The sequence below is a fragment of the Pantherophis guttatus genome, chromosome 16, assembly GCF_059756535.1.
Source record: "Pantherophis guttatus breed Tessera chromosome 16, ASM5975653v1, whole genome shotgun sequence".
In the NCBI taxonomy this organism is placed as follows: Eukaryota; Metazoa; Chordata; class Lepidosauria; order Squamata; family Colubridae; genus Pantherophis; species Pantherophis guttatus.
Window position 1 is genome coordinate 10,774,237 of NC_142078.1, and position 13,769 is coordinate 10,788,005.

The following is a 13,769-nucleotide window of genomic DNA, read 5'->3' on the forward strand; positions in this document are numbered from 1 at the left end:
CTCAGGAGTAAGGCCAAGAGATGATTGGCCCCTCCCATAAGGCTTAAAAGACCAGCAACGCTTCCTGGCCTCTTTGCCGGAAAACAACGTTGAGAGATTTGCTTCTTGTTTCGCTGTATTCATTTCTTGTCGGCGTCTTCTGCTTCTGAACTTTTGCCAAGAAAAGCCTTTGGCAGTTTGCCTAATTATCCCAAGGTTAGCGATAAACTGAACAATGGTGTTTTGAAGAATTTGCTTTAATTTAGTTTGGACTACGCTGAGTATGAGTTAATTCTCAGCTGTTCTAATAAAGTCTGTTTGTTTTCGAACTGTTTGTATTTAATACTAACTATTTGGGCCTGGGTCACAACAGGTACCCTGTTTCCCCAAAAATAAGACATCCCCTGATAATAAGCCCAATTGGGCTTTTGAGCGCATGGCAATAAGGCCAAGTGTTTATTTCAGGGTTCAAAGAAATATAAGACAGGGTCTTATTTTTGGGGAAACACAGGTAGTCTTATGTCAGGGTAATGATGATTTAAAGCTGAGCAGCCGCTGTAAGGCTGTGGACCAGGATGATGGACTGAGGATGAGTCAACAGGGTTATTGCTGCTTTAAGAAGCTGTCTATATAAGGGAGGCCATGGGAGGGCGTATCTCTCTCTCCTCGTGTATCACTCTCCTCGTTGTGCTCTATCTGCATTGTAGTTCTCTGTGTAGAGTTGAAGACTGATTGCTTGCCTGGTATGTGCCTACCACGTGTATGTATGTATATAGAAGTCTTGTATATAAACCACTGTTTGCAAGACAAACCTCTGTGTCCTGTATTTTGCTCTTGGGTTGTCTCAAAATAGTAGTCACGCTGTAAACACTCTGACATTTTAAGTCAGTGGAACGATTGTGCCGCACCTGTTGATGTCTTACCTTCAGTTTGGGTAGGCGTTTGATGGTTTTCAACGGGCGAAGGACCCGTAGCACGCGGAGGGACTTAATGGTGTTAATATCCTTCCCTTTGTTCCCTCTGCAAAAAATAAAAAATCATGACAGGAAGAAGAGGATTTGGTCCTGGGCCAACTCACTCCAAAGTCCTCACTGCTACGAAAATATATAACATTTCCCCTCCAATCTGCTATATTTTCCCTTTCCTCTCTCTTTAAAAGGGAAAGGTTCCCCTCGCACATATGTGCTACTTGTTCCCAACTCTAGGGGGCGGTGCTCATCTCCGTTTCAAAGCCGAAGAGCCAGCGCTGTCCGAAGACTTCTCTGTGGTCATGTGGCCGGCATGACTAAACAGAAGGCGCACGGAACGCTGTTACATTCCCACCTAAGGTGGTACCTATTTTTCTACTTGCATTTTTTACCTGCTTTCAAACTGCTAGGTTGGCAGAATCTGGGACAAGTAATGGAGCTCACCCCATTACGCGGCACTAGGGATTCGAACCGCTGAACTACCGACCTTTCGATCGACAAGCTCGGCGTCTTAGCCACCGAGCCACCGCGTCCCTTTTTCCTCTCTCTTTGAAACACCCCAAAATGCAACATTTTCTCTTCTCTTGCAGATAATATGGAACAGAAATCAAGCTTGGAAAACACCATTGAAAGATTCCAATGGCTTTTTGATTTTTGTTAACCCTGGAAAAAAGTTTCTTTCGTTTTCATGCCGGTATCGTTCTACCCGTTTCCACCCCAGTTGCAAACGGCCCAGCCAACAAACGCAAGGCACTGGAATGGTCGACAAACATTCCATCAAATGACATAAAACTGCGCTCAATTTTATCTCATTCGGGGGATTGGAATCAAGCTCGGGAGCTCAAGAGTGGGCGGCTTGCTCTGAGATTGTCGCCGTTCTTACTCGTTGACTTAAATAAGCCTTCATTTTGCATACATGGCCATACAGGTCTCCTTGAAAAGTGCTACCCAAACTGTACAAAATCTGCACAATTGTTTCTCCTCAAAGAGACAGGAATTTCATCCACAGTTTCAGAGTTGCAATTAATGGCAAGATCGGGGGCATTCCGAGAACAGAATTGGGACCATTTTGCCACAGCCAAGTTTGCCGGGTAGGACAATTTAACAATTTTTTAAAAAAAATTTGATTTATATGCCGCCCTTCTCCGGAGACTCAGGGCGGCTTACAATGTGCTCAGCAATAGCCTTCATCCTTTTGTATATTTATACAAAGTCAGCTTATTGCCCCCACAAACTGGGTCCTCAATTCAATTTAATATATTTTTTATCATTGGCATTTCATTCTGTCCCTCCTTTGGCATCCGTTCTTTAATAGCCATAGCACTTAGACTTATATATATATCGCTTCACAGTGCTTTTACAGCCCTCTCTAAAGCGGTTTTACAGAGTGAAGCTATTCCCCCCCCCCCACGAACAATATGGGTTTCTCATTTTGCCAACCTCGAAAGGATGGAAGGCCGAGTCAACCTTGAGCCGGTCAGGATCGAACTGCTGGCAGTCGGCAGAGTTTGCCTGCAATACTGCATTCTAACCAAATGCGCCACCACAGCTCTAGTATTTGTAACTTCGAATGGCCATTAAATAAGCTGTGGACAGTCATGGAGAACTACCCTAAAACTCCTCCTTGGCAAAAACCAAGAAGGGGCAGGACCACCCTCCCTGCCCTCAGATGAAGAGAAAAATAGCTCGAATCTCATCTCGCCAAGGATCCCTGATGGCCACTTCGGATTGCATTCCGCTCAAACCATGCTGAGCCATGGAATCAACCCACGGGTTACGTGCCCGTCATGAGGAAGCAACGCCAAGATGCTGGGTCAGTCATGCAGAAGAATGGATGTCAAGAAATGGGCGTGATGGTTAGACAAGGAACATTTCGGAGATGGAATACATTAATAACAGAGTTGGAAGGGACCCTGGAGGTCATCCAGTCCAACCACCACCACCCCCCGGCCCAAGTAGGAGACCCTACACCATTTCTGATCGATGGCAGTTCCATCTCTTCCTGAAAGCTTCCAGAGATGAAGCTCCCACAACTTCTGAAGGCAAGAATATGATGGTTGGGTTGGGTTTTGTTGTTTTTTTTTTCATGCTCTGACCCAACGTGAAACACATTCTCTGTTTCAGAATGTGAATCGTGGGTCCTTATTTATCCAGTAAATTAAAATAAAGAATAGAATAACAGAGTTGGATGGGACCTTGGGGGTCTTCTAGTCCAACCCCCTTTGAAGAAGCTTCTGGGATGAGAAGCGAAACATCTTCAAGGAAAAACAAAGAAAGTCCAATTGCCTCTTGAAGAAAAAAAAAAGCACTTATTTCTTGATCATACAGGAAGCTCAAACTGCCCAAGGAGCTGCTGATCCAGTTCTACAGAGGAATGATTGAGTTTGTCATCTGCACCTCCATAACTGTCTGGTTTGGCTCTGCAACCCAACAAGACAGACACGGACTTCAGAGGGTAGTTCTGTAGAACTACAGAAAATACAATTGCTACCAACCTGCCTTCCATGGAGGACCTGCCTACTGCACGTGTCAAAAAGAGGGCTGTGAAAATATTTACAGACCCCTCACAAACTGGACATAAATTGTTTCAACTTCTACCCTCAAAGCAACGCTATAGAGCACTGCACACCAGACCAACTAGACACAAGGACAGTTTTTTCCCAAATGCCATCACTCTGCTAAACCAATAATTCCCTCAACACTGTCAAACTAGGTACTAAGTCTGCACTACTATTAATCTTCTCATCGTTCCCATCTCCTCCCACTTAATGACTGTATGACTGTAATCTTGTTGCTGGTATCCTTACGATTTATATTGATTGTTTCCTAATATGATTTGATATCTTATTTGTTCCCTATGACTATCACGAAGTATTGTACCTTATGATTCTGAGAGCGTGTGCACCAAAGACAAATTCCTTGTGTGTCCAATCACACTTGGCCAATAAAGAATTCCATTCCATTCCATTCCATTCCATTCCATTCCATTCCATTCCATTCCATTCCATTCCATTCCACTCAACTCTACTCTACTCTACTCTACTCTACTCAACTCTACTCTACTCTACTCTACTCTACTCTACTCTACTCTCTAGTTATTCCATTCTCTATTCTATTCCATTCCATTCCATTCCATTCCATTCCATTCCATTCCATTCCATTCCATTCCATTCCATTCTATTCTATTCTGGACACCGAGAGCATATGCACCAAAGACAAATTCCTTGTGTGTCCAATCACACTTGGCCAAGAAAGAATTCTATTGTAAAACTATGAATTATATTCAGCAGAATGACTGGACCGGACCTGCCTCTGACCTTCTTGTTTCTGCATTGAGAAGGTTCAATGGTTGTTGAAACAGAGCTCCCAAAGAAAGGAGCAGAAGATGCCCCACTGGTATCTGGTCATGGTGGGACTCAGACAAGTCATGGTGGGACTCAGACAAGAAAAAAGGGACCCCATCACCAGAACACCTGAAGACTGGTGATTATGGGTTGGCCCTTCCTAATTTGGAGGAAATGAATTCTTTGAGCTTTTAACCAGACTATGAAGAACAAGATGGGTGAGAGCAGTCAATGGAACGATTGTAACATGAATGGACAAGAAGGGTTTTGGCCACGGGCATCCGCAGGCAATAACAAGGCCACAAGGGAGAGCAATAATGTATTACCCAATGAAACTCCTACAGAGACGATCCCAGTGAAAGGAAGACACACACAAAAAAAAGAGCAGAGTCAGCCACAAGGAAGACAATAATCCAAACAACAACCCCCAAGAACACACACGATGGTTGTGTTTTCAGGAAAGACGCCCCGCTACTCCTATTTGGGGACAAATGGGTGAGAATTTGGAGACCAGGCCTATCCACCCTCCCAGGTAACCAGGAAAAGTAAAAATACACGCTTGTGTTCATTATCACCAAAATAACACATTTTTTTTTACATCTAACAGAATACAAAATAACAGACTTGGAAGGGACCTTGGAGGTCTTCTAGTCCAACCCCTTGCTTAGGCAGGAAACCCTACACCACTTCAGACAAATGGTTATCCAACAGCTTCTTAAAAACTTCCAGTGTTGGAGCATTCACAACTTCTGGAGGCAAGTTGTTCCACTGATTAATTGTTCTCACTGTCAGGAAATTTCTTCTTAGTTCTAGGTTGCTTCTCTCCTTGATGAGTTTCCACCCGTTGCTTCTTGTCCTGCCTTCAGGTGCTTTGGAGAATAGCTTGATTCCCTCTTCTTTGGGGAAGCCCCTGAGATATTGGAATACACTGCTATCATGTCAACCCTCGTCCTTCTTTTCATCAGACTAAAAATATCCAGTTCCTGCAACCGTTCTTCTTTCTATGTTTTAGCCTCCAGTCCCCTAATCCTCTTTGTTGCTCTTCTATGCAGTCTTTCTAGAGTCTCCACATTTTTTTTTTACATCGTGGTGACCAAAACTGGATGTAGTATCTTGGTCACTTTCAATCTACTTTTATGATTCCTGTTGCAGGGTTGGGATATAAAAGTGAAGAGTGGATTCAAAGCGAAGAGATTCATCCACCCCGTTGGATCAGACCTTTGAAACAATTCCCAATATCCCAAACAAGTTGTGTCTCACAAGTGTTTTTCCTCCATTGGGGCAGAAAAGATGACGTAGAAACTACTCTGAATGTTCCGAAGCAGACTACATTTCTACTTCAAATAGTAAGTTTTCTTTTAGCCCAGAAAGATCAACTCCAAAGCAAACATTAGTTCTGTGTTCACCCAAAAACAATTGAGATGGTCAACCTTGTGTGGTGTCTGTAAAACATCCTAAACTTGGTTAGTTTTAGCTTCCCCCACCCACACCCCGTACAAACCCAGCCCAACCCTGAGTGAGTTTGTGATTCCAAATTGTGTAAACCAAGAATTTCATTCATTCAGCAAATGAGCCCCGAATATTTCAGAAAACCAGTGAGATGAAAAAGAAAGAAAAGAAGTTACAGGAAAGGGAATTCGTTGCAGATGTCTACGGGAACTGGATTCTGATGGCCGGAAAAAACTAATTCCATCGTAGCACAGATGACAATGCCGAAGAGAATAAAAACATTTCACTGAGAAGGATAGATTCCCCAAAAGGGCATTTAAATATTATAAATAGTTTGTGATAGAATTATTCAATGGTTTACAATTACAAGGAGGTCCAGGAGGCATTTAAAGAGAGAGAGAGGGAGGGAGGGAGGGAGGGAGAGAGAGAGCTAGATATTATCATGATTGACACGGATGGGACCTCAGCAAGTTTGACTGAGCTATAAATTCCCGTAAGCCTGATTCCCACTTTAGTTTATGCTAAAAGAAGGACATGATTCCCCTTCCAGTTGTAGCCAACTCTAACGGGGCAGCGCTCATCTCTGTTTCTTGGCTGAAGTAGCCAGCGTTGTCTGAAGACAATTTTGCGTGGCCAGCATGTCTATATAGAACGCTGTTATACCTTCCCACCACTGTGGTACCTATTAATCTACTTGCATTTGTATGCTTTCAAACTGCAAGTGAATAGAATAGAATAACAGAGTTGGAAGGGATCTTGGAGGTCTTCTAGCCCAACCCCCTGCTTAGGCAGGAAACCCTACACCACTTCAGGCAAATAGTTATCCAATCTCTTCTTAAAAACTTCCAGTGTTGGAGCATTTACAACTTCTGGAGGCAAGTTGTCCCACTGATTAATTGTTCCAACTGTCAGGAAATTGTTTTAACTGTCAGGAAAAGTGGGCAGGAGCTGAGCCGAGAAGAGGAGCTCACCCAGTCTCACGGCGTTGGATCTCCAACCCAGGATGTCAGCTCTCCAGCTGACAAGCTCAGCGTCTTTAACACCCCACCGCCACCCACCACCAAAGGATGCTAATGGTAAACAATCTGCTTAACTTCCATTGAAGAAATCCCTTCCGGCTCACTGAACTCAAACGGGAACTTCTAGGTAAGGAGGGCAGTGAAAAAAAAAAAAAAATTCCCCCCAAGCACAGCATCGCTCTGCTTTCCACTTCAGGAAATCAGAGCTCAGGAAGAAAAGCTACTTACGAAAAGGCAAATGCCACAAGTGCTCCACTGACCACAATGAAGTCGAGGATGTTCCAGAGATCACGGAAATAGGCACCGGGATGCAGCAGGAGTCCCAAATCAATCATCTTCAGAAGGAAAGAGAGAGAGAGAGAGAGAGAAAGAAAGACGTGAAGGACGCAGAGAGGAGGAAAAAAAGGGAGGGGGAGAAAGGTAGATGTCCCTATTGTTTTTAATAGTTTGGTGGACTTCAAAAGCACTGGTGATGGTAGCCAATTTGGGTCGTGACATCTCTCCTAGAAAACCACCAAGCTCAGAGAGCACCAAGGAACCTACAGTCTTCTTCTTCCTCCTCCTGCTGCTGCTCCTCCTCTTCCTCCTCACAAACTCCCTTCTCTTCTAGCACGGATGATGTTATCTAGTTGGGTATTGAAACATTTGCAAGAAAACCACCAAGCTCAGGGAGCACCCAAGGAACCTACAGTCTTCTTCCACCTCCTTCTCCTCCTCGCAAATTCCCTTCTCTTCTAGCAGTGGTAAAATCCAATTTTTTTTTACTACTGGTTATGTGGGCGTGGCTTGGTGGGTGTGGCTTGGTGGGCGTGGCAGGGGAAGAATACTGCAAAATCTCCACTCCCTCCCCACTCCTGGGGGAAAGATATTGCAAAATCTCCATTCCCACCCCACTCTGGGGCTAGCCAAACTACTCAAAATTTCCGCTAACGGTTCTCCGAACTGCTCTAAATTTCTGCTACCGGTTCTCCAGAATCTGCTGGATTTCACCCCTGTCTTCTAGCACTGATGATGTTATCTACTTGGGTATTGAAATGTTTGCAAGAAAACAACCAAGCTCAGAGAGCACCAAGGAACCCCACAATCCTCCTCCTCCTCCTCCTTTCTCCAAACTCCCCTCCTTTCTAGCATGGATGATATTATCCAGTTGGATAATGAAACATCAGCAAGAAAACAACCAAGCTCACAGAACACCAGGGACCCCTTATTTAAACCCTGAGCTACAAATATTCTCCTTCATTGGTTCATGTGTATTCTTGCACGTCCTCAAAAATCCACGTGGATTTCATAGGAATACAATGATTATAAATATGCAAATAAGTCCTCCAATGTCATGCTTGTGTAATTGTTCCTCTGCAGATATGCTCCTAAGCATATCTGGAGAAAGATTCTTACCTTTATCACCATCTCAAAGGTAAAGACACCTGTAAATATATAATCCAGGTACTTGAGAGCCTGAAAACAGAAGGAGTGGTTCAAAAGTTAAAAGGAGCCCAAAGTAAATTGAATCCAAAGAAAAATACATTATAGCAATAGCACTTAGACTTATATACCGCTTCACAGTGCTTTACAGATCCTCTCTAAGCGGTTTACAGAGTCAGCCTCTTGCCCCCCAACAATCTGGGTCCTCATTTTACCCACATCGGAAGGATGGAAGGCTGAGTCAACCTTGGGCCGGTCAGGATCGAACTCTTGGCAGTGAGCAGAGTTAGCCTGCAATATTGCATTCTAACTACTGTGCACCATGGAAGGAAGGAAGGAAGGATGGAAGGAAGGAAGGAAGGATGGAAGGAAGGAAGGATGGAAGGAAGGAAGGAAGGAAGGAAGGAAGGAAGGAAGGAAGGAAGGAGAAAAGGGAGGGAGAGAAAGGAAAGGAAGGAAAGAAGCAATAGCAGACTTATATACCGCTTCATAGTGCTTTTACAGCTCTCTGTAAGCTGTTTACAGAGTCAGCCTCTTGCCCCCAACAATCTGGGTCCTCATTTTACCCACCTCGGAAGGATGGAAGGCTGAGTCAACCTTGAGCCTGGTGAGTTGCAGGCAGCCAGCAGGCAGCAGTACCGCACTCTAACCACTGCGCCACCACGGCTCATTAGATATAAATTATATTCTATATAAAGAATCACATAGATTTCTTCTATTGGGATGTTTCATCATCTGTATTGCTCTAAGATTTGAGACATGCTTCTGTCTTAAAGGATCAGGTTAGGAGCTGGTCTTTTGAAGCATTGATAGCCGTGGTGGCACAGTGGTTAGAATGCAGTATTGCAGGCTAATTCTGCCGACTGCCACCAGTTCGATCCTGATCGGCTCAAGGTTGATTCAGCCTTCCATCCTTCTGAGGTGGGTAAAATGAGGACCCAAATTGTTGGGGGCAAGAGGCTGACTCTGTAAACCACTTAGAGAGGGCTGTAAAATACCATGAAGCGGTATATAAGTCTAACTGCTGCTGCTATTGCTATTGGTACCCACTGGTGCTTGATCAGGCATTCTAGACAGAAGTCACTTTTGAGAAAAAAGCAACTGGCCATTCTTTGTAAGCCACCCAAGAAGATCTCAGGAGGCATCCCTATCTTCTAGGAAATGGTGATATGCATTGAAGAGGAATTGCATTCCCTTTCAGATCCATATTTGGTGGCCTGGTTGTCTTGGCAACAGGAATCAGTTCCATCTCCATCCCACACTCAAGCAGCAGAAAACTGCAGGTTGAGTGCCTGAAAACAGGGACCCAAGAAACATGCAGAAGAAGACAAAGCGGAGAGCCATGGTTGTGCAGTGGTTAGAATGCAGCATTGCAGGCTAATTCTGATGACTGCTAATTGCCAGCAGTTTGGCAGTTCAAGTCCCACTGGCTCAAGGTTGACTCAGCCTTCCATCCTTCCGAGTCTAAGGGTTAAGTCCTAGTCCTAGTCCTAGTCCTAGTCCTAGTCCTAGCCCTAGTCCTAGTCCTAGCCCTAGCCCTAGCCCTAGCCCTAGCCCTAGCCCTAGCCCTAGTCCTTCCTTCCTTCCTTCCTTCCTTCCTTCCTTCCTTCCTTCCTTCCTTCCATGGTGGGGCAGTGGTTAGAATGCAGGATTGCAGGCTGACTCTGCCCACTGCCCGCAGTTTGATCCTGACCAGGTCAAGGTTGACTCAGCCTTTTTGAAACCGGTATATAAGTCTAAGTGCTATTGCTATCTTCAGCTCCACCCCAATGCAGAGACCTTCCTCTAGAGCTGGACAGCTTCCCGCAACTCATTCTGAACTTGCATCTCTCACCTCATTTCTGGGCGACTCCGCTTGAACAGGGTCCTCGGCGGCCAGGGCGATGCTGCTGAGTGCGATAACAAAGAGGATGACCATCTCGAAGTAACGCATGTTGACAATGTAGTGACAGAGGCACCGGATCCTGCAGAGGAGCCAAAGAGAGCAGTGAGATAGGAAAGGTCAAGGAAGGTGCGGCCCCATCGCACAGGGCCGCATCAAAGCGACCGTATTGGCTATTGGAAAGTGGATACATCATTGGATGGCCAAAGGACAATGTTAATGGTTTGGGTCAACATTTAGCATACTAGAGTACCCTGTTTCCCCGAAAATAAGACCCAACTGGAAAATAAGCCCTAGCATGATTTTTCAAGATGCTTGTAATACAAGCCCTACCCCCAAAATAAGCCCCAGCTAAGATTGTCAGCCAGACGGATTCATTTAGTTCCATATTTCCCCCCAAAATAAGACCTACCAGAAAATAAACCCTAATGCATCTTTTGGAGCAAAAGCTAATATTAGACCTGGTCTTATTTTCGGGGAAACACGGTAGTCGCGAGGCTCTGGTAGAGCACCCAATGTGATAAACAAGCTTCTGTTGACATGATATAACAACATCTTGAGATGTTTGCGTACCCCCTTCCCTAACTAATCAATTCAGCCAGCACTCAACAAGGTGTTGGTCAGGACAGGAATCTGATGAGTTTGGTGATTGGTTGAAATGGCAGAACTCAGCAGGCCTTCGAGGCCGTGGAAAGTTCCCCAAGAAACCACAAGCCTGTGAGTTAAACCAAAGAAGGGTAGTTGAGTTTCTTTTATAACTTCTAAACCTTATCTATTGCCTGATAGATTCCTCGTATGTAACTAAGACAAAGTAAGAAATATCTATCTGTCTATCTATCTATCTATCATCTATCTATCTATCTATCTATCTATCTATCTATCTATCTATCTAGCTAGCTAGCTAGCTATCTCATCATCATCATCTATCTATCATCTACAACTCTCTCTCTCTCTCTCTCTATCATGTACAATGTATCATCTGTCTATCTACAGTATCTATCTATCTATCTATCTATCTATCATCATCTATCATCATCTACAACTATCTATTTATCTATCTATCTAGCCTCAGATTCTTCTTTTGTTGCGGGTGTTACTTGGAACCCTGACATCCATCCATCCATCCATCCATCCATCCATCCATCCATCTATCCATCTATCTATCATCTATAACTCTCTCTCTCTCTCTCTCTCCTATCTATCTATCTATAATTTACAATGTATCATCTGCCTGTCTGTCTGTCTATCATCATCTATCTATCTATCTATCTATCTATCTATCTATCCTCCGATTCTTCTTTCGATGGATGTCAGGGTTACTTGGAACCCATCCATCCATCCATCCATCCATCCATCCATCCATCCATTGTCTATCATCTATCATCTATCAATTTATCTATCAATTTATCTATCTATCTATCTATCTATCTATCTATCTATCTATCTATCTATCTATCTATCATCTACAACTCTCTTTATCTATTCATAATTACAATGTATATCATATGCCTGTCTGTCTGTCTATCACCATCTACAACTATCTATCTATCTATCTATCTATCTATCTATCTATCTATCTATCTCTATCTATCTATCTATCTATCTATCTATCTATCTATCTATCATCTACAACTCTCTCTCTCTCTCTCTCTCTCTCTCTTTATCTATTTATAATCTACAATGTATATCATTTGCCTGTCTATCTGTCTGTCTGTCTATCTATCACCATCTACAACTACCCATCCATCCATCCATCCATCCATCCATCTATCTATCTATCTATCTATCTATCTATCTATCTATCTATCCATCCTCCGATTCTTCTTTTGTTGGGGATGTTACTTGGAACCCTGACATCCATCCGTTTATCTATCTATCTATCTATCTATCTATCTATCTATCTATCTATCTATCTATGTGCCTTACACTGTGTTTGGGGTTCTTCCAACATAAGGGAGGACTGGCCTTTGTTTGGCTTATCAAGAGACATCAGGGCTCCGTCTCCTCCTTCCTACCAAGACCCTCCTAAATCCCTGCTTAACAAGGGATAACTTACGGGTTGGTTGGGCTTAAGATGAACAAGGAGCTGTAGGGAAGGATCGGCTTGGGTGTACTGTTGGTTATCTCATCTTCAGCATCCATGTCCTTCTTCTCTTCCATTTTAGCTTCAAATTCAACGTTGTTCACTAAAGGGTTGACAAAGATAATACTACATCTCAAAATGAGAGCTTCTGAATAGGGTCGGAGCATAATATTTTGTTGCTGTGGCCAAGAACAAAATAGCCACTTCTATTTTGTGAATAAAACCCGACTGAACTGGTCGTTTCTTCAACGTATTTGTCCTTGATGGCAACAAGACAGGTTACGAGGCCATCCTACCAATGGCCAGCTACTAACAGGCAGTCCTTGACTTACAACAGTTTGTTTAGTGACCGTTTGAAGGTACCACGGCACTGAAAAAAGTGACTTATGGCTATTTTTCACAATTACGACCATTGGTCATATGATTTTCATTTGGATCTTTGACAACGGATTCACGTTTATGATGGCTGCAGTGTCCCGGTGTCATGTTTGATTCCCCTTTCGCAACCTTCTGACCAGCAAAGTCCACGGGGAAACCAGATTCACTTAACAACCGCATGTCTCATTTAACAACTTCAGTGATTCGCTTAACAAAGGTGGCAAGGAAAGCCGTAAAACGAGACCAAACTCACCTAACAAATTTCTCACTTAGCAACATAGTGATAGCCCTTAGACTTATATACCGCTTCACAGTGCTTCTACAGCCCTCTCTAAGTGGTTTACAGAGTCAGCCTCTTGCCCCCAACAATCTGGGTCCTCATTTGACCCACCTTGGAAGGATGGAAGGCTGAGTCAACCTTGAGCTGGTCAGGATCGAATTGCTGGCAGTGGGCAGAGTTAGCCTGCAGTGCTGCATTCTAATCACTGCCCCACCATGGCAAGGAAGGAAGGAAGGAAGGAAGGAAGGAAGGAAGGAAGGAAGGAAGGAAGGAAGGAAGGAAGGAAGGAAGGAGAAAAAGGAGAGAGGGAAGGAAGGGAGGGAGGGAAGGAAGCAATAATAATAGCACTTAGACTTATATACCACTTCACAGTGCTTTACAGCCCTCTCTAAGCGGTTTACAGAGTCAGCCTCTTGCCCTCCTCTGGCTCCTCATTTTACCCACCTCAGAAGGATGGAAGGCTGAGTCAACCTTGAGCCTGGTGAGGTTAAAAACTCTCAAATTGCAGGCAGCCAGCAGTCAGCAGAAGTAGCCTGCAGTACCGCACTCTAACCACTGCGCCACCGCAGCTCATAAATTCTGGGGCTCAAAAGAGCTTCTGATGTTAGAAACACTCACTTGGTATGATGGAAGCCTCCCCGGGGGGACCGGTGACAGTGACCGGAATGTTGACAGGGGCAGATTTGTCCAAAGATGGTTGAGCCATACGAGTGACATTCTTCTGGTTGTCGGCATCCTCCGGCTGCTCAGGTACCCTCTGCAGACAGGTGCTGGGCAAGGTGTGTAAAGGGACCAAGGTCACACTGATGCCTGCCTCGGTGTCACACTGGCTTTCCCTGAAGAGCAAGAATAAAGTTGAGAATGATCTTATTTCTTCCCATGCAAATGTTCTGGCTCATTGACTTGTACAGCTTCTTTAGCCTAGCAGGACATAGACTTGAAGGATCCTTGGTGCTCTCTGAGCT

The 13,769-nt window shown here is 44.2% G+C and overlaps 1 protein-coding gene across 5 annotated transcripts in view; it reads right to left on the bottom strand.

The window, feature by feature from the left end:
* The window catches only part of CACNA1B (calcium voltage-gated channel subunit alpha1 B), a 194,213-nt gene that overhangs the window by 40,835 nt on the left and 139,609 nt on the right, over positions 1-13,769 (bottom strand). For all 5 annotated transcript variants that reach the window (XM_087879713.1, XM_087879715.1, XM_087879717.1 and 2 more), the window contains 6 exons: positions 13,423-13,640; positions 12,120-12,249; positions 10,016-10,145; positions 8,155-8,214; positions 6,988-7,094; positions 903-999 (listed from right to left, as the gene is read on the bottom strand). In XM_087879713.1, coding sequence (XP_087735839.1) covers positions 903-999; positions 6,988-7,094; positions 8,155-8,214; positions 10,016-10,145; positions 12,120-12,249; positions 13,423-13,640 — 742 coding nt within the window. The remainder of the gene's footprint in view (positions 1-902; positions 1,000-6,987; positions 7,095-8,154; positions 8,215-10,015; positions 10,146-12,119; positions 12,250-13,422; positions 13,641-13,769) is intronic.